General features: G+C 40.0%; 2 protein-coding genes across 6 annotated transcripts; one reads left to right on the top strand and one right to left on the bottom strand.

The window, feature by feature from the left end:
- Positions 1–455: 455 nt before the first annotated feature.
- On the top strand, positions 456–10161 carry LOC123510890 (UDP-galactose transporter senju-like). Of its 4 annotated transcripts, XM_045266348.1 has the most exons (10): positions 456–534; positions 2632–2881; positions 3880–3997; positions 4396–4442; positions 5349–5488; positions 5720–5908; positions 6082–6261; positions 6566–6709; positions 7010–7144; positions 7932–10161. In XM_045266348.1, the coding sequence occupies exons 2-10, from the start codon at positions 2776–2778 to the stop codon at positions 8049–8051; spliced, it is 1179 nt and encodes a 392-aa protein (XP_045122283.1). In that variant the 5' UTR covers positions 456–534; positions 2632–2775; the 3' UTR covers positions 8052–10161. The 4 variants fall into 4 exon arrangements, with proteins under 4 accessions (XP_045122283.1, XP_045122284.1, XP_045122282.1 ...); XM_045266349.1 differs by lacking the exon at positions 456–534 and having other exon boundaries at positions 2578–2881; positions 7585–10161; XM_045266347.1 differs by lacking the exon at positions 456–534 and having other exon boundaries at positions 2578–2881.
- Positions 9276–15581, bottom strand: LOC123510891 (sideroflexin-2-like). 2 transcript variants are annotated; one of them, XM_045266353.1, is made up of 7 exons: positions 15471–15581; positions 14396–14589; positions 13949–14119; positions 13079–13277; positions 12672–12797; positions 12205–12419; positions 9276–12010 (listed from the first exon to the last, which is right to left on the bottom strand). In XM_045266353.1, the coding sequence occupies exons 2-7, from the start codon at positions 14548–14550 to the stop codon at positions 11899–11901; spliced, it is 978 nt and encodes a 325-aa protein (XP_045122288.1). In that variant the 5' UTR covers positions 14551–14589; positions 15471–15581; the 3' UTR covers positions 9276–11898. The 2 variants fall into 2 exon arrangements, with proteins under 2 accessions (XP_045122288.1, XP_045122287.1); XM_045266352.1 differs by having other exon boundaries at positions 15424–15581.
- Positions 15582–20298: the final 4717 nt, after the last annotated feature.

A 20298-nucleotide genomic window follows, 5' to 3' on the forward strand; every position in this document is an offset into this window, starting at 1 on the left:
CCCAGAACTTAAAGCATTCCACTCGAGTTTGTCATTATGCTGGTGTGTGTGTGTGTGTGTGTGTGTGTGTGTGTGTGTGTGTGTGTGTGTGTTATTCATTTTAAAAGAGGAACGAAATATGATTTTTCTTTAAGTTCTTTACTGTTCCCTGACCGTAGCTGTTTCTCTGCAGGAGAGGCTGAACAGAATTCCCCGCATTTCTTTTCCTACTCTGGTTTTTAGAAAGTTACGTTTACTCTAGGAAAGAAATCCACGGTTAATCGGGTCATGGTGTATGTAGGTACGTTGTTTCTGTGACTTGCCGTTTGACCCTGGGGCTTGGGCAGTACGGTACAGTTATACGCACTGAATCCAAGTAATCATTTATATAGTTTGTTTTACCATCCCTGTAATTGCATGTGTTTACAAGGAATTCCTTGCTCTTTTCAGCGTCACTCAAGGACATCAATACTGGACAGTCGAGCATACCAATGAAGTTTGTATTGAATCCTAAAATTCGTACACCAGTGGCTGAGCTAAGGTTGCGGGGAAGAGGTATGATGTGGCCGTACTTGCTTGATTATTACAGTATAGTTCGATGACTTGTTTAGCACATCCCTGATATTAGCATATATTGAGGATATTTCAGTTGTACAAGTGTTGAGTAAATAAAATGAGGGCGAGTGTTCAGATGTTTATAACTTTTCATTTAAATAATTCCAAGTATTTATTTGTGTAAAGGCGCGTTTTTGATAGTCCACGCTTAAGGCAGCCTTAAGCCTGGCTTAAGGCTGACGTCATTTTGTGTTCTTTCATGTCCCCAAACTTGAGCCAGAGCGTAGCCCGCCTTAAGGCAGAGCCGGCCAAACTCAAGCCAGCTGCAGAGCAGGCTCGACTTTCCGCTAGCCAGTTGTGACGTCACATGTAAATAAACAAATAAGACATGACGAATGAATGTTCCATTAGCTGCTGTTGATAGTTCTGCACCAAACTGAATGCTGTTTCAGTATCTTCTGGTATCTCTGGCAAGTCTGGAAACATGATGGACTGGACTGTTGATGCAGGGAGGAAAGATAGCAACTAGGATGATACCAGCTTTGAAGCGCCTGGAGTATAGAGATAGATTAAAGGCATTAAACATGTTTTCATTTGAGAGGAGATGTATAAGAGGGGATATTTAAAATGTTCTCAGATACAAACTACATAGATGTGAGATCTTTCTTTACCTTAGAGGAGGGAAGTAGGACTACAAATCATGGCAGGAAGATTAGAAAGCAAGGCTGCAGGTTAGATATAAGAAAATATTTCTTTAGTCATAGGGTGGTAGACTTCTGGAATGCATTGCCAGAGACGGTTGTAAATAGCACTAGTTTGACAATGTTTAAAAACAGATTAGATAAGCACTTAAATTTATTAGATTTATAATTATGTATAGCGCTGCATGATAGTTTTTATAAGAAATTTACTATAGTTAAACAAGACATGATCCCCATGTATGGGGACCACAAATTGTAGAGGATTTCGCTGCAGGACTTACCCTGTTAATGGGCCAAATATTTAGAATTAGTATATAATGTATTGTGTACTTGTAAGTGTAACTTTAAGTACTGATGACGAGGTCGCTGTGCGACTGATACAGGATAACCTAGATGGGCCCTGGTGGCCCTTTGTTATCCTATTATTTGTTATGTTATGTTATGTTATGTAGGAAAGATAAGTTATAAAGCTGCAGCATATCTTGCACTTCCTGTTCGTCTGCCATCTTTATTGTTGTCATCTGTCAGCTGGTGCCTGGTCACGTGATCAAAGGTCTAGCAGGCCCGTTTTCCATTGTCCCAGGTTTTGCTTAAGCCTGCCTTAAGGCGAGGTCTAGCCGTAGGGGCATTAAAAAACGCAGCTTAATACACTCTCTCTCTCTCTCTCTCTCTCTCTCTTGATGTAACATTCATGCAATCAGACTTCGTAACAAATGTAATGTCATGTACAGACACAGTACTGACCACTCAATCTCATCCACTCACACCTATCCACCCACAGCCACTCCACCCATCTATCCACCGACTCACCCACGCCGGCACCTACCTCCATGCACTATTCCAGCCATCCATCCACCCAGTCAAATCCCACAGTCTGATCCACTCACCCATCCATCCACTCATATCGTACCTGCACACACCCACACTCACCAATCCAAATTCTGACCCTCCATCAACCTATTCATACATATCCACCAAGGAATATACAGAGTTTATAGAATCCTTGATATCCATCCATCTCTGGCCTCATTGAATGCTTAAAATAACGAGAATTTGTATGGCAGACACGTTTTGTTGCTATGCGCGACGAAATGTCTCCCGTTTATTCGTTCATTAGTATTGTGTGTGGCGAGCAGCTGTGCTAAATCTTCTTCTTGTGACCTGTATCGTATTGTATGATTTTTCCCTTCTTCCCTATTTCACTGTTTTATTTTGTCTTTCCTTCATTGACCTAGTGTGTTTGTATAGCAGGACACCGTGCTAAATTTTGTGACCCGTATCGCATTGCATCATTTCTCCCTCTTCTTATCTAATCCACTGCTTTCTTTTGCCACATGAACCTCACTGGCAGCTTCATCCACCATAGTGCAACATCCAATAACCTTTGATCTTACAGGGTTAATATACACACACCTGTGGGTATAAAAGCTAGCACGCAAAACACAACATAAGCAACTGCTGAAACACACTTCTGAGACCTCTCGCTGCCAGTGTCATGACAACCAGTAAAGTGTGAGGTTGTGTTGCTCCCGCTGTTGACATGAATTTATCTTACGGCCAGTATAGGAAGAGATGGGAGGCATTATTCCCCACGCCGTACAGCTTCATCATATTCATCGTTTACATGGCATTATTCATCAATCAAGGTAGGAAAAAGAGATGGATGCTTGTTTCCGAAAGTTTACTGATAAGTGGTGGTGGTGGGAGGAAGTGTCTCGTTAAGTATGATGTGATGCAATGGTTAGAATTTATCAGACTCCAAGGATGCAATGCTACCGTGTGTTCGGTGTGTTTTGGGTGTAACTGTACCATTAATATAAGTAGTAGTCAAGTTTTTAACCCTTTATTAAGTGTGAAATGGCTGTTTTGAGTGTTAGTATCTTTAAGGCAGATAAATAATAAGTCTTTCATATTTATCATGAGTAGAAGTGTGATTTATTCCATTTACTTTAATTTTCCTTTATTGGCCGTGAAATAATGATAATTATTATCTCTTATCAAATAGAGACTTTTATTATCAGTATTTTTTCAACCCCATTCATACAGTGTGTCTCAGAAAGTATTACAACACACCTAACAATGTTTTCCTTCTCTCCATCCTACCTCCGGAGTGACACACACTCATTTCACTTCACATTAAAACAACTGTCAATCAGGTTCAGGTTAGGTTAGGTTAGAGGTCACTTTGCTTCAGGTGTGTACAGGTAGATGTGGAACTGAAAGTGATGTGTTGCAGCTTATCTCACCTGTTTTGCTTCTGTTTCCACCATTACCTGTGGAACACCTGTATCCCTTTACCTGTACCTGTATGGTTCTATCTGTACCTGTATACCTCTACCTGTATCAAATAAGATGACAAAACCTTCATTATAGTCTGTCTACTCTGAAATGGCTCCTGGGTTCAAAGCATAGTGTAGCTTGTTGATGATATAATTGATTTTAGGTGAATAATACTTGTTTTCTGTTGATCTACGCACTTATCACGAGGACAGACTACGGTTTTCCTCAAGATCTGACAACCACACATTCCTTTGGGACACTATTTAGACTGAGACCCAGAAGCCACTTTAGGGTAGACAGACTATAGTGAGGTGGGTGGTGAACCTAAGCAACAGTAATGTAGTAACAGGTCTACACTCCTCAGGCATCACGGTGACGGCCTCACAGCGCGCCGACAGCAGCTACAGCTACAACACAGTGACGGTGGTGCTGTTCACAGAGGTTACCAAGCTGATTGCCTCCATCCTCATTTACCTGAAGGAGTGAGTGGAGTGGTGAGGTGGTGCCCTGTAGGAGTCACTTGAAATAGAGTGAATGGAGTAAGCTTGTTAGCAGTAATACAGGAGGAAAGGAGGACATGATGGCAAAATCTGGAAACAATATATAAAAATGAGTGAAGCAAGGTCTCTATCTCAAATTTTCCTGTAGTAAATTGAATGAGTAGTATTATGGAGGCTGGAAAAATAGTGCAATATACATATATATTTAATCATTATATATTATTACCTTGTTTTGTCAGCCAGCAGATCTTTTCGGGGTTTAGGGAAGTGCAATGAATCTTGTATAAATGTGCTATTACTTCAGAACAAGTGAGTATTTATATATTATCTATTCTTTGACTTCAATGACTTTTAAATCTTTGCTCATTTTCCCTTTCCAGCAACTCCATATGCAAACTTTTAGGTGACGTCAAACTCCATGCCCAGAGTGAGTAAAATTCTTCCATTTCATGTCTTTCATATTCCTCGGATGCATGGAAGGATGTATCATGTTTTAGGGATGAGAGCTTCCATTACCATATTGTGGTTGGATTTATTTATGTGTGTTTTGAAATTGTGTATAGTGAGACTATTTTTGTCCACAGTTATTGAAGTGCAGGACAAGTATTGTTTGTGTTATGTGGATGGCTTTTTTTAATGATTAAGATTTATTGTCATCATTCTTGAATCTCCCTTTAAACAAATGCAGTCCTTATAAGATGATAGCTAAGAGTGGTTTTCATTCTTGGTCTAGCAAAATTCCTGGTGAAATTGGTCCTACTAAATTTTTCAAAGAACAAATGTCAACTAGATGAGAAGTTTTCAGTATGAAGGTTATTTAAAGAGTCAAGCAAAAATGGTTCTTATTCCTGAAGCCATTTTTTATGTTAGACCTTTGGGAGCCACATTACTTTGGACACAGCATCTGTTTTCACCTTCAGCACCAAAATTTAATGCCAATCTATGAACGCAGTGGTTGCTTGTCTCCTTTTTACTCGGGTACTGGTTTATCAATAGGAATAGCTAACTTGTGCTTGTAACTTGAAATATGGAAATAACCAGAGGAGCATGAAAGGGATATATCACATGTACATTGGTGGTCATAAGCATATATGTTCACATGTACCTTCTGTATATGCTTCTTTTTCTACAAGCCCTTGTGGTTTTCCTCACTGGTGCACTCAAAAAACTGGGAGAGAGAGAGAGAGAGAATGCATATCAAATTTAGCATTACATTTTCTTCTAAGAGATACATCATTCTTGTTTTGATCTTGTGTGCACCTGTGGATGGCAAACTAACACCTGATAGGATTGCACTCTGGGCCCAGAAATGAAATATTTGCTCCACTTACAGTCCTGGTGTTATACATGGTGCCTGCTCTCCTGTACTGCCTTTACAACAATCTTGCCTTTGTCAACCTTGCTGCATTTGACCCCACCACCTACTTCATGTTGCTTCAGCTAAGGGTTGTGGTCACAGGCATAGTCTTCCAGGTACAGTAGAAAGCAAGGAAGGATGTACCTTACTTTGTTTTGTGCTAGTGATAGAAGTAGTTGTAGTAATAGTAGATGTGGTAGCTGTGTGTGTGTGTTGTTTGAAGATATTGCCTGCTACAGGTGTTCAAATGTGTGGTGTGTGTGTGTGTGTGTGTGTGTGTGTGTGTGTGTGTGTGTGTGTGTGTGTGTGTGTGTTTTGATCTGAACCATTGCAATCCATTCTCTCAGGTGATTTTCAAGAAGCAGCTGAGCAAAAGGCAATGGGTGTCCCTCATTATCTTGACTGTGGGTTGTGTCATCAAGCAACTCAGCACAAGCAAGAAAAAACCCAGTGATGTGGTGACAGAACCCACAACAGGAGTGGCCACTGTACTGTCTAACCTCTCCTCTGTCTACACTCTACTCCTTCTAGTCCAGGTGAGGTGAGGTTTCATTGCTGATCACAAAAAGTAAGTGTTGAAAAAAACAGGAAATAACTTCGAATCATTCTCATGGTTTCACTTAATAATTTACAAATACTTGAGGAAACGTGCCTTTGCTGCTATATATAATGTAAATCAATGTTACATTTTTCTTCTTCATTTTCATAGATTTTTTGTTCCTGCCTTGCTGGAGTGTATAATGAGAAGCTGCTGAAGGACACAGGAGTGGAGGTGCCCATCATGATGCAAAATATCTTCATGTACATTGACTCCATCCTCTGTGGTGGGGCAGTGTTGGCCATCCGGGGGGAGCTGACATCTGCCTTCACCTCATTTGCTCTGTCACAGGTTTGATTTCAAGTGCAGCTGGTGTTTTGTTAGGTTTATGACATTTTTTTATGGATGTTAGTGGATTGCACAGAAACATTGACAATACCAAGGCTGCTTTTTGGGTGTTTTTATAGATTAGGTTAAGTGAATTGATCCAGTCCATTCTACCTTATCATGCCATATGTCTATCTAACCTAATCTATCCTCACTCATCCCATAAATAGCAGGGAGTGGCTGACCTTCATAAGATCTGCTGATTTTTATGAAAGGTTCAACAAATGCAAAGCCCCAAATCTAAATATATGGTTTTGTTTCCTTGAAGGTGTGGAGGCCAAGTGTGGTGGTGATAATCCTGAATAATGCTGCAGTGGGCATCGTGACAAGCCTGTTCCTCAAAAACCTGAATTCTATCCTCAAGACATTTGCCTCAGCCCTTGAGCTGGTGTTCATCGCCATTCTCTCATGGGTGTGTTTTGTGTGTACTATGTCCTTTGATTTTTTACTTGACACCATTGCCTCCAGCTGTCTTGTGACATGCTGTGAGCTATCAGGCCTTCCTTATGTTATTTGAAAATGGGAGTTGTCGAATAATATATTGCTTTTTTTACATAGGATGTAAACCTTAAATTTTCTTCAAGAATTGTAGGTTTTCATCATCACATTACATTACAAAGATAGGTATTACATAGTTAGACAATTCACACAGTGCCTTATAAAATTAACTCTCATACAGCAATACCACACATCCCACATTTTCCTCCAACAGATCATATTCTCCATTCCCATTGACATGTGGACAGTGATGGCCATTGGTCTGGTGACGTATGCAACCTTCATGTATGCCCAGAACCCAGTGGTAAACAGAGGCCGGCTGGATGAGGTGGAGAAGGGAAGGGCAAAGGTACCAGATGTGGAAATGGCTGAACCACTTGTGAAGGAACAGTCTAAGAGCTAGCTAATAAGTATGTGTGTGTGTGTGTGTGTGAGAGAGAGAGAGAGAGAGAGAGAGAGAGATTTGCCAAATATATGTATCTATGTCACACCTCTGTACCCTTTATTCTGCAGGTTCCTATCCCCTGAGTATCCCATCAGCTATTTATCAAGTATGTATTAGGTTGTGAATTGTTTTTGTGAGATACGGGCCATGATGTGTTGTTGGGTGACCATTTGTTCCTGCAATCCTTTGCTTGAGACACCGTGGTGCTGGTGCCGTTAGGGGGCGGTGTTGCTCTCTTCAGATGCCAAAAAGTTGTCACAACCTTCTCTTTATTAATATATCTAATTATTTCCATTATTGTTATTATTTATTTACTCTATTTATTTATTTATTTTTATCTTCAGGAAATTAATAAGGAGATGGTGACTTGTTGCTTTATTTGCTTTTCTCTTCAAGTTTAATCTTGACTACAGATTAACTTCTAGAAAAGGAAAGCTGTACATAGATATGAGTGAGTTACAGTGTCCATGTGGTTGCATAATGAAAAATAATCTTACAGTGTTGTGCAGCACACTGCTTATACAATAACATTACATGTTACATACTGTTCTCCTTTGCTTGAATCATTGTGTACATGCTTCCTAAGATCATGTTAACATTATATATGTACAGTATGTGCACAGTGTGGTGAATATTTATTGTTGAAAATTTCAGTCTTAAAACTAAAATGCCATTGTTTGCTTTTTTGAAGAAAAAGATGCAGGCAGCTATTCAAAGAAAAGTGCAGCCACACCATGCTCAGCCAGCAGTGCCAGTCCACAACATGGCATGGAATGTGTGGCAGACTTCAGGCCTCACCACAGTCAAGTAACACTTGCCTACTTACTTTGTCCACTACATCATGAAGTAATGGTCTCCAGAATTGAATGAAGTGAACTGATCATAAGTTTTCCCACACTAACTGTCATAGTATTTTCATGTTTTTGGTGTTGGAATACAATTTGCAGGTGAATCATGATCCTGAGTACAAATGACAGGTCCATATGCATTCATGTGTTCTAGTCACTGCATTGGAGGTTCAATTGTCCAGTTTTGGTGAGATCTAGTAGTATAGTAAGATCAAGCAAATATATAGCTACTTGAGAAAAACTACTAAATACAGTACAAAAAGATTATACAGTGATCATCTACTAGCTTTTCAAAGTATTACTGCATCACTTACCCACTAGCTTTCTGTTACTGTTGTATCCCACTCCCTAACAGGGTTATCATGTCTTGGTAATTCCAGACTCTATATTCTTCTGTTATGAGAAATTTGGTTTCATTTGCATCATGAAATTCTATTGGTCTGTCTTACTATGAGAATATCATCAGCAGTTGTCTCTCCAGTCATTTTGTTACATATTTTTTTGCTTACTGAGTTTTATAGCTAGACTGTAAGTAACCTTCTAACTTTTTACGAAATGTTGTTTATAAGCTTCAAAATCAGGTGGAGCTCCCTCTGTTTATTAGGTATGGATATTTGAAGCCTGTAATTACTTGGTGCTTTGGCCATTTGTGTAATGAGTAGTAGAGTGTATCAGCTTGCAAAGATAATAATCAAAACTTTCATATTGCCAAAACCAGGCTGTGAGTGCCTAGTTGAGTGTTGTATTTACATAATCTATGGTAATTGCCATAATAGTATGTAAGTTTTGTACAGAAATTGTGACTGGTTAGTGAAAATAGTAAATGCCACTCCTTAAAGTATTTTCGTATTTTGTTTTTATAGCTATAATTCATTTATTTGGACAAAGGGATACAATACACTACCTACTACGTATAGTGTGAAGCATACTACCTCCAGTGCAGTCACTGTAGGTTGTTAATCTTATAGCCAATCCCACAGCAGCACCAAATGCATGTCTGTATGTCCTGTGTGTCATGAAAGGCGACTAAAAGGGACAAGAAGAAATGTGTTTGTTCTTTTGATAAGGTAAGATACTGAGGGAAGTAGTAATTCGGTTTAACCTTTGTCCTGATGTTCATAGAGGGACGCTAGTCTCTAATATAGACATATTATATATACATAATTTATATTTAATTAAACTACAGATTCATCTGTAGATTGATTTATTCATTACAGAGAATTCCCCTTGTAACACTGAACACATTTGGTCTACATTGTTAATACTTAACAAATAGCACACTTGTAACACATTTGTTATGGGAATGTTAACACATCTAAACTTTAGTCACCCATCTTGGTGCTCTGCAAACCAAATAGTGTGTGAAATATAGTTAGTTTAGTTAGGAGTAAATAATGTTTTATATAATGTAAGTAGTATTAGTTATAGTTTTTATGAATATCATTTCTGAATCCTTTATACTTAGCCCTTCTTGGTTGTGTTAAGACATTTCAAAAATGAGTATTTGTCAGCTCATCTCTTCATTATATATACTGTGTGTGTGTGTGTGTGTGTGTGTGTGTGTGTGTGTGTGTGTGATGCATTATGTATCTTCAAATCTGCTAGTCTGTAAATATATAGATGTGTTTGAAATATTCATGGCCATATATAAAAATATGGCAGGTCAGCAGAGTCTATAAATAGATGTATTTTAATTATTAATGAATACATATGCCACACTGCCAGGAAGGGATTACTTGAAAGACATCTTTGCTATGGTCTATTTCCTCAGATGAAACCAGTGAGTTTAGTTACTTATACACACTCGTATTGTTTGGAAGACTATAAAGTGTTTACTACAGTATTTACATATAGGTACTGTAACCATGATTTATTCCCTTGTAGCTTAAGAGAATAATCTGCAAGTTATAAAAAGATGAAATCTTACTTAATATATTGATGTATTTCCATATTCTTAAAAGTATGTAACACACTCCTTTAAAATTTTACCATACTAAGCATGGCTGTGATGGACCTTAATGTTACCTTATACTTGTGTCTATGCCTCAGTTTCAAATACAGCACATGATCATTTTTATGCTTATTCCTCAAGATAAAGCAGTGATCCTTTCTCCTTTAATTCCTTCATTTATTGCTCACATGTACTTCATGCATTTCAGATTTCCTTCTTCAAGCTAGTGTGTTCCATCTTTCACACGCATATATTCCCCATCTCCGTCTTTTATCTTGAGCATTCCTAGTTTCCAGTTACTATACCTTCCTTCCATTTCTTTCCAGTTTATGGGGGGGGTTTATTTATCTTCCTATTTTTGTCTCTTTATCCACTTCTTTTTAGTTACCCTATCCAGTGTTGTTCAGGAATGTACAGTACATGCCCTTCCTATCAATTATCACAATGCAGTGAATGGCACTGCCAGCAATCACATGTAAGCAAGAGCTGAGTGTGAAGTGAAAGACAAAGGTCAGAAAGCTAACCAATTAAAATCAGTTACTTGAAAACATGAGGAGAATGGATAGTGAAATTTATGAGAAGAGTATAACAGATTTACAATCAAGAAACAACAGCAGATAACAAAGAGATTGTACATGAATAAGATACATGTAACAGATGCAATATAATGACTCTCAGGACTGGAAGGACAGGTTACTGGTGTACAAGAAAGAAAGGGAAGAAAGAAGGAGAGGATCAGATTAGAGCCTGCACTGGTAGGGAAAAGGTAAATGGAAGATTATAATATGGTCATTCTCTGTGTACATTTCCTAATAATATGCATCAGATATTGGTAGATAAGACATCTTGTGGTTTGTGAATGATATTCTGAGAAAAACCAAACTGGTTTAGGCTCACAAGGAAAATTAAACACACAATACATAAAATATCACTGTATGACGTGAGGAACTATGCTGAGATCACTTTATGTTGAGGTGTCTATTTAACTTAATTCATTTAACATGCCCTGAGTAATGAAGCTTTATCCTGCTAAGCTCAGTTAATGCAATTAGATATCTCATGAATGTGCATATCACATTGTGCACATATTCAATTCATGCTATGTGCTGTTGTACATAGTGTATATACATCACGAATAATTTCATTACAAGTACACTATACCACTAATCATGTTGAAGTGGTATGTTTCATTCATACATTATGTGTACCACTATCTTTGTCACCTGGAAGGTATGTCTGCTGTGGAAGCCCTTAGAAAAGTAGCAAACATAAGCATTGGTCTATAGTACAAACTTTACATAACTTATGCGTCATGTCGAACAGAATTATTGTACAATTTGAATTATACTAAAACTGAAGAAACAAGTGTTCAAGAGGATTGCAGGAAGCAGAGTAAATGTTCTTCATATAGAGAATCTAGTCAGTGAGGTGGCTGTGAGACAGTAAGAGTATGTGTAGAGCAAAGAATACTTGTGTTTGTATTGCACCTGGAAGGAATTCAAAGGAAGGAGATCTCACATGAAACACTGCTTCCTTGACTGACCTATTGGCATCATTACACTAAAATATTCAGTAATACCAAATATGTTGTGCTAGTTACTTCTATTATATGGTTTTCTGGTATGCATGTAAACTTGTATGAAATTTAAAAAATGTACCTAGACTTACCTATACTGAAAACCATTAATATCAGTGAATCACAGTAATTCATCTTTTATTATTTACAAGTTTCCTGCAGATTAAATTCAATCCCACCACCATTTAATGAGCAAAACAAATAAAACCTATGTGATTCCCAAGTGGGCAACATTACAAACCCACAACCTTGTCCCCTTGATGAGCAAGGAATGCTGCACTTGTTACAGTCCCTTGTTGAAGTACACCACAGCTGGCATGTTTCCTGCACACTTCTTCTCCAGCTCTTTATGAGCATCAGGCTCTAGTCGGGCTAAGGTTGCAGTGCTGATTGAGCTGAAAAGAATAACACTGTCTGAATACTGACATATGATGAAACTGACAATGGTTGTCCTTCATTACAGCAATTACTTTGTTAAAATTTGTGACTTTTCTTTGAGTAGGGAGAGAAGTGGATTCTCTATCACTCACCTGCATTCATCACACAGCTAACAGAATAAGTGTTGATGTAGCCACTTAGTGGAACTTACCAACGCTGGTTGAAGACCGCACAGGCTGTAGGAGTCATGAATGTGAGTATTACACCACACATTAACATCTGGAATGGTGCATTGAGTTTTGGATAATTCCGAAGCCAGTTTTGCTTTTCCAGACGTTCCATAATCACTGGAAGGATAGTCATGCCTGGAGCTGCCATGAAGATGCGAGAAAAGACCACTTGAGAGATGCCCTTTGCAGCTGCCACCTAGGGGTAAGGAAAGATATTGTTGGCTTATTACTAAGAACATACAGACATTATAGTACAATGCACCAGATATACTACATGCATGTTGTTTTACCTCGGCAGAGGAAGACAACACATTAAGTAATCCACCTTACTAGTTCAGTGCATAAATTCCTTAGTATGTAGAGTAAACCTCATTCACTGTTTCCAACAAACTCCATGCAAAGAAATATTTCAGTCTGTATCTTAAGTTACTCAGCAGGCCATACTTACTTTAGAATTAACAAGTTCATTTCCATTCTCATCACACACAACAATGCCATTCACTATCTCGTTTTGACGCATCAAGGGAATGTTGATGCAGTTAGCTGCTGCCACTGCTGCAAATGGCACATACCTCTGAAGAAGTGAGTCAAGGATCAGCAAGTTGCAAAAATTAAAAGTACCATAAAGTTTTAAGCCACCCAAACTTAACTTAATATTCAAGAAAGATTTTCCACAATGTAACATGCATCACACTTTGACTGGGGAACAAAGCTTGTCAGCATGCTGGGAGAATATTACTACTGTAATTCTTGTTTTTAATGACAACAGAAGAAAGGAGACATATTCTGATATTTTATCACATCTATTTCCATACAAGAGAAATGTCAGTTTGGTGTACAAAATCACCATCTAACCTGCACAAGACTGGACACTCGACCACTCAAATAACTTTTAAGACCAAGAGCTGTTGCCAGAGCTGCAGTAGTTGCTGACACGTATGCAATCCCCATCTGTTCAACAGTCAGCGGAGACTTTGCATTCCGATTTGTGTAGTTGACAAGGGCATTGAATGACTGGTTAGCCCACTGCCAGAACACAACAGCTGAGGTGGACCTAAAGGATGACCAAGGAAACTATTTTGAGTGCAAAATTGATGCTTTATACCAGGGGTTCTCAAAGTGGTTGATGTCGACCCCCAGGGGTCGATCGGAACATCCAAGGGGTCGATGAATAGCCAAGGGCTCGAAAGGGGGTCGATGAATAATGTACTTGTATACCTCAACATATTTTCTTACTGTGTGATACCTTTTTATCATACTTCATAGTTGCTACTACTACTACTACTCATACTGATTTTGGCATCAGAGTTTTTCCCTTGAATTAAAAGCTAGAAGGTCAATAGAAAATCTGAAACTTCATTGGCGGGTCAATGAGCTAAAAAGTTTGAGAACCCCTGCTTTATACCATTTATATAAACAGAAGCCTATACTACTAAACATGACAGCCCTGATGATACTCATACTAATTTCAACAGAGAGGGAGAGATGAAGGCAGATAATTCTGTATCTGGCTTAACTGCTTGGATAGTAGAATGTTCATGGTATGTGCATAGAATGGTTTGAAATACATAATCTGTATCTTTTACTGTGGTCTAGTATGCTGAAAATTATGAAAGCTACTAGTGCTTTATTATATACACCAGCATGTGCAGAATTTCTCCCATGCACACAAAGTACACTCACACAAACAAATTAAAACAGATGACCAGTAATTGTAATGCTCACTTGTAGAAGGTTAACATGGCTCCAGTGAGCAGCATGCCGCCCGGAACTTGGAAGCTCATGCGCCCAATAAGGTTTTGTTTCTCTCCTGTGTCAGGATGGAAAGCCGACTCATAGACTCTCTTGGCCTGCCAGATCACCTCTTCCGTTGTGCCTGGTGGCTCCTGGCCCAATCTGTAGATGTCATGAAATCATAACTCTATTGTGCTTACATATTATTCAAACTTAATTTAGTACATGTATATTTAGAACAAAACTAAGAATAGTTAAATCCAGTGTAATATGTAGATTACATAGCAGTGAATAACTAAAATTGTAAGTAACTGAAGCATGAAACTGAAATCACAAAATACTATTGAATTCCAAAACCAGCACAGATCACTAGCATAGGATAACAAGAATATGATTAAATAGTGAAATTTTAGCCGTTTCAGAAAGCTTGCAGTGTACCTGTACTTCTGAAGGATGTCCTTGGCATGGTTCAGCTCAGCATCACTCTTAAAGCAGAGCCGCCAGTCCGTGATACCCAGGAAGTGTCTCAGTCGTCCAGTGAATTCAGACTGGCTGTACCGGGGGGCATCCAGGTTGATCCTTTCCTGCCCCATTATCTTCACACTTGTTGATACAGGGTCGTTATACTGCACCTGCAAGTTCAAATAGGCTATTATAATAGTAGATAACGTAAGCACCATTAGAATACAGGTGATGCATCTACATATTGTGGCCCACACTGCATGCTAAATTTTCTATCATCTTGTTGAAAAATCGATCTATGACCAGAGAACAAAGTTTGTGCAGCATGCAACGAATCTAACTGACATCAGATAGCAGGTTAATTTGTTATTATGATCATACGTTTTCAGAAATAAAATAGTTATGATTATTAATGTAAAAAAAATAACAAATACCAATGCATTTAATCTACTTAGAAACCAAAAAAACTATAGGTAAGATCTGGAAATGTTGGTTTTGTGGAGCCACACTTCACATCACGTCTTAACAATCTGAAGCCTCAGCAGAGGTCATGCAGCTGCGTGGGAGTCGATGAATGTTGCTATGGGTCACGGTGCGTGAGGCCGGCAGGCTAGATACGGAAGGTTATTACCATGTCATAGCACACCAGTTCCACAGAGGATATAAGTGAAGATCAACGGAGATAAGTATTACAGTAGATTCGTTATTTTTTGTTGCAACTTCGAAAAGAAAAGAAAAAAAAAAAAGTTCCGTGGATCGATAAAATGTAACTACTCGATTCGCACATAAAAATATCAATATTTCTTAACAAAACACTTGAATACCAATGAAACGTCTTGAATACATTGGGTATATACACGTGATATTAGAGTGTGACACTGCCTGGTTCAGGAGTAACGATAAGAGATACTTATTGGTACCTACAAGCGAAACAGGTGATACGGTTACTGTAGTCTGGTGAATGATTAATTACTCATTACATATTGACTGTCATTTGAACTTACCTTGCTCTGGATGATCGTTATGATAGATAAACACGAATTCTACTCGCCTCAGCTTCAATTGCTAAGGTGAATACGGAATGTGAAGGCGAGTGGCTGGACGGGCGGGTGCCGCACACAGTCACGCACTCCACAACAAGCCTTGCCAACGGTTGACTGAGGCAAGAGGTAGGACAGCGCGGAGCGGAGTTCCCTAACTTCCTTTTATGCTGCTAATAAAAGGCATCCTGGAAGTTATCTTTCGTTATACCTTTCAGTGAGAGTACCTTATTATTGTGGTATTTTCATGACGGCTCAATATGACTCGATTATTGCAGAATGCGTTACTCTAGGTATATTTCATTAAGACTCAAGTGGTGACTCTTGGCAATGACTAGTGGTGGGCAAGTTCCGGTACCAGTACCGGTAATATCGGTACCAGCCGTAACGGTACTGTACCGGTAAACTTTTTCATACCAGTAAATAGCCGAAACGGTACTGAGCATACAGCGTGGAGGTGGTTCAAGGCGAGCGGTGATGGGTAAGACGGTAACATTGAGTCATTCTCACTCTCGGTACCGCTCCACACTGGTACCGACTAGCTGCCCTGGCGCGTCGGCGCGGTCTCGGTAGCTCAGCGAGACGCGTCTGTACTGGTACGACTGAATGTGCCGGCATCATTTTTCCGGTACCGCTTGACGCTTGTACTGTTTAGCGTCTATGCCAGGACTGAATAATGTGTCGGCACCACACGGCGGATCGGAGGCCGGGACGGGTGGCGGTCTGACGGACTGGCGTCTGGCGGTGCAGTAACACTGCAGTTGGCCGGCATTTTACCATTGCATTTCTACTTCTATTACTAGTACTACTGCTACTGCTGCTGCTGCTGCTGCTGCTGCTGCTGCTGCTGCTGCTGCTACTACTACTACTACTACTACTACTACTACTACTACTACCACTACTACTACTACTACTACTACTACTACTACTACTACTACTACTACTGCTACTACTACTACTACTACTACTGCTACTACTACTACTACTACTACTACTACTACTACTACTACTACTACTACTACTACTACTACTACTACTACTACTACTACTACTACTGCTATTACTACTGTCGGTATAGTTTTTACTGTCGTCCATAAACTCTCAATCTATCTGTGTGGGCACTGTTGTCATTAAGATCTCCAACACAAATTACCGCCATGCACTCAGTTATGGGCGTCTGAGTGAGTCGAGTCTAATTCCTTAAGTGGCATTTTTACAATAGTTTCTGTGTGATTAGATTATTTTGCTTACAATAAGAAGGGTCTACGGTGTCAGAGATTAATGGCCAGTTTTCACTATTTTAATCCCCACATAAGTTTGTGAAGCTGTATAAAATCATTGAGCAATAGCCAGAATAAATATGAAAACACGTCATGTTACTGCAGGGGTTAACACGGCGGGGCGAGGCGAGGCGATAGAGGCACCTTGCTTTGCTCCGGGCTATGTGTTTCCTACATATCATAGCTTCCCCTTGCTCAATAAGCGCTAAGAATAGGACACATTTCGCTATACGCTATTACTTGCAGTTTGTGTTGACAGACTAGGATAATAAAGAGGGACGCCAGAGATGAAACGTATACAGAACGGTGAAATAACGACACACACACACACACACACACACACAGTCTGAGTCCTATCCGAAGATCTGTCTATGTGCTCTGAGCTTGTTCCGTAATAGGGAAGGCTGGCTGGGTGACTACCAGGCGACCATAATGAATCACACACACACACACACACACACACTAAGTACCATGAAAGAAAAGGACACACACACACACACACAGCCACCTCCCCCTCCAACACCCTCCAGCTGGGAGCTGGGTGTCAGTGGTTCCAGCTGGTGGAATCCCCAATAACGAAAGATAAGGCAACACACACACACACACACACAGTCTCAGTCCTATCCGAAGATCGCTCTATGAGCTCTGAGCTTGCTCCGTAATGGGGAAGGTTGGCTGGGTGACTACCGGGCGAATAGTGAATTACACACACACACACACACACACACACACACACACACACAGCCACTTTCCCCTCCAACACCCTCCAGCTGGGAGCTGGGTGTCAGTGGTTCCAGCTGGTGGGCTCCCTCATAACGAAAGATAAGGCACACACACACACACACACACACACACACACACACACACAGTCTCAGTCCTATCCGAAGATCGCTCTATGAGTTCTGAGCTTGCTCCGTAATGGGGAAGGCTGGCTGGGTGACTACCGGGCGACCATAGTGAATTACACACACACACACACACACACTAAGTACCATGAAAGAAAATGACACACACACACACACACACACACACACACACACACACACACACACAGCTTCCTCAACACCCTCCAGCTGGGAGCTGGGTGTCAGTGGTTCCAGCTGGTGGGCTCCCTCATAACGAAAGATAAGGCAACACACACACACACACACACACACACACACACACACACACACACACACACACACACACACACACACACACACCACACACACACACCCCACACCCTCGGGCCTGGAGCCAGGTATCGGCCTGGGTCCAGCCGGGGTGGGGGTCAACCTCCTTGATGACGTCACATATATTCGTTACGCAAATCATTTTGAAAATGAGGATTCCCAAAAAGGCAGCTGGACACGAATGTTATAAAAATTCTGACTCGTTATCAATCGAAACTAACTTCTAAAATACAAAAACATTGCCGAGAAAAGGAATAATAAAAATAGCTCAAAAATATACTAAATAAAGTATTAGAACTTCGACTTGCTTAAACACAATTTCAAAGCCCACCAATTTCATTCAACTGAATCGATAACGTTTTTCAAAAATTATGACTATCATTTCGATATATCAAAACCTGGCAACTCGCCCTATTAGAAAAATAATATTTAAAAATGACGTTGTTTACAATATTAACAGGACTACATATCATTCTTAAAGTCCACATCTTTAACTTCTCAGGAGCCTTGCACACTTTTCTCATGATAAACCATCTTTTGAAAACACAAACACTTCGCTACAACCTCAAATAAAAAATCACAGATAGCGGAGGTAAAAATTTTAGCGTATTTTGGCCCTCCCATTCAAGTCATAAACACCCTCTACATCACCGTACTTCACTCAACTCAAGCATGGAAGACACGTAAAACACTGCGAACTATCATTAGAAACCCTTAAAAGGCACTTGTGACTCGAAATAAATGAACTGAGACAAATATAAATAATAGTGGAAGTCGAGCATCTGGGACCGGCATTCTGGCCGGGAGCTGGTGATGACGTCACAGCCTGGAGCTCGTGACGTCATGGGTAGGCCCGCTTCTTCTCACTGAGCCTCCATAGCACACAAGTAATTGCGGATATATCTCGACAACTGACATGAAAGATTAGGCCTATGGCTCCACTTTGTGACCCGTCTGGCCTGTAATGAGTGAGAGATGAGGCGGCGGGTCAGGGGATCGGTTTGTTTACGTTTTCAAGATTTGAATTATTTGGTTTTTATAAGTATGTGCAGGTGTTAGTTCACTGATATGTTGTCCTGGAGGTTACCAACGTTAGGTTATGACATGGCACCACCGTGAAATGATGAGTTACACCAATATATTACTTACGTTGGCCAAAGACTGCTCGGCGGCGGCTGTCCGTGTCACTAGCAGGCACTCACACTCCACTGTCCACTTTGTGTCCTCAACCATGTTTAAATAGTTAACCTCTGATTACTGAGAGGCTACACACACAATATTCTCTTCGCTACTATAGATATCCCGTCCCGGTAAGGTGTTAGTACCATTAACGTCTCGGTACGCTCCTACTGGTACTGGTACTAAGTGTGGCGCGCTGTCCGCGCGGCACACTCAGTACCAGCACCGCCACTTGGTAGTTGGTACCGTGGTACCAGCAGCGCGTGACACTGGCCCGCTGCCTGATTCCGCCGGCCGAGCCGCGGTAGCTGGGCGAGACGCGTCTGTACTGGTACAACTGAATGTGCCGGCATCATTTCCGGTACCGCTTGACGCTTGTACCGTCTACCCTCTGTGCCGGGACTCTGCTGCTTCGTACCGCTAAGAATGAATAATGTGTCGGCACCACTCGGCGGATCCGTGGCCGGAACGGGTGGCGGTCTGGCGGACTGGCGTCTGGCGGTGCAGTAACACTGCAGTTGGCCGGCATTTTACCATTGCATTTCTACTTCTACTACTGCTGCTGCTGCTGCATACCACTCAATTCATACCATTACGAATTATTTGTTTCATGTTAGTTTGCTATAATTTAGGTATTTCCCATCAGTTTTAAAAGGGAACCATAATATATTATGAAGACGGCCGTGTGTCTTTTATTTATATATTTATTTTCTTTTTTTTTTTTTACAAAAATATTTATGAAAGAGCTGTGTGATTTGCTTTATGTAGATAGAAATGATAAATGCTAGATATTCAAATTGGCAATTTCAAAACACACACACACACACACACACACACGTGTGTGTGTGTGTGTGTATATATATATATATATATATATATATATATATATATATATATATATATATATATATGTGTGTGTGTATATATATATATATATATATATATATATATATATATATATATATATATATATATATATATATATATATATATATATATATATATATATATATATATATATATATATATATATATATATATATATATATATATATGTGTGTGTGTGTGTGTGTGTGTGTACTGGTACAGTACCGGTGGTATCGGTAACGGTGTCTTTTGTAACGGTACGTACCGGTACTGAAATTAGCGGGACTTGCCCACCACTGGCAATGACTGGTGCGGTCACCAAAACTTTGGCACTCCTG

Source organism: Portunus trituberculatus, chromosome 30, assembly GCF_017591435.1.
Source record: "Portunus trituberculatus isolate SZX2019 chromosome 30, ASM1759143v1, whole genome shotgun sequence".
In the NCBI taxonomy this organism is placed as follows: Eukaryota; Metazoa; Arthropoda; class Malacostraca; order Decapoda; family Portunidae; genus Portunus; species Portunus trituberculatus.

Excerpts from the sequence above, each read along its gene's own strand:
- LOC123510890 (XM_045266348.1), top strand. The coding sequence starts at position 2,776 with ATGAATTTATCTTACGGCCAGTATAGGAAGAGATGGGAGGCATTATTC. Across the intron at positions 5,909-6,081 it reads CTCTACTCCTTCTAGTCCAG|ATTTTTTGTTCCTGCCTTGC; the intron begins GTGAGGTGAGGT and ends TCATTTTCATAG. Across the intron at positions 7,145-7,931 it reads TGGAGAAGGGAAGGGCAAAG|AAAAAGATGCAGGCAGCTAT; the intron begins GTACCAGATGTG and ends GCTTTTTTGAAG.
- LOC123510891 (XM_045266353.1), bottom strand. The coding sequence starts at position 14,550 with ATGGGGCAGGAAAGGATCAACCTGGATGCCCCCCGGTACAGCCAGTCT. Across the intron at positions 14,120-14,395 it reads GACATCCTTCAGAAGTACAG|ATTGGGCCAGGAGCCACCAG; the intron begins GTACACTGCAAG and ends TGACATCTACAG. Across the intron at positions 12,798-13,078 it reads GAGTGTCCAGTCTTGTGCAG|AGGTATGTGCCATTTGCAGC; the intron begins GTTAGATGGTGA and ends TCACTTCTTCAG.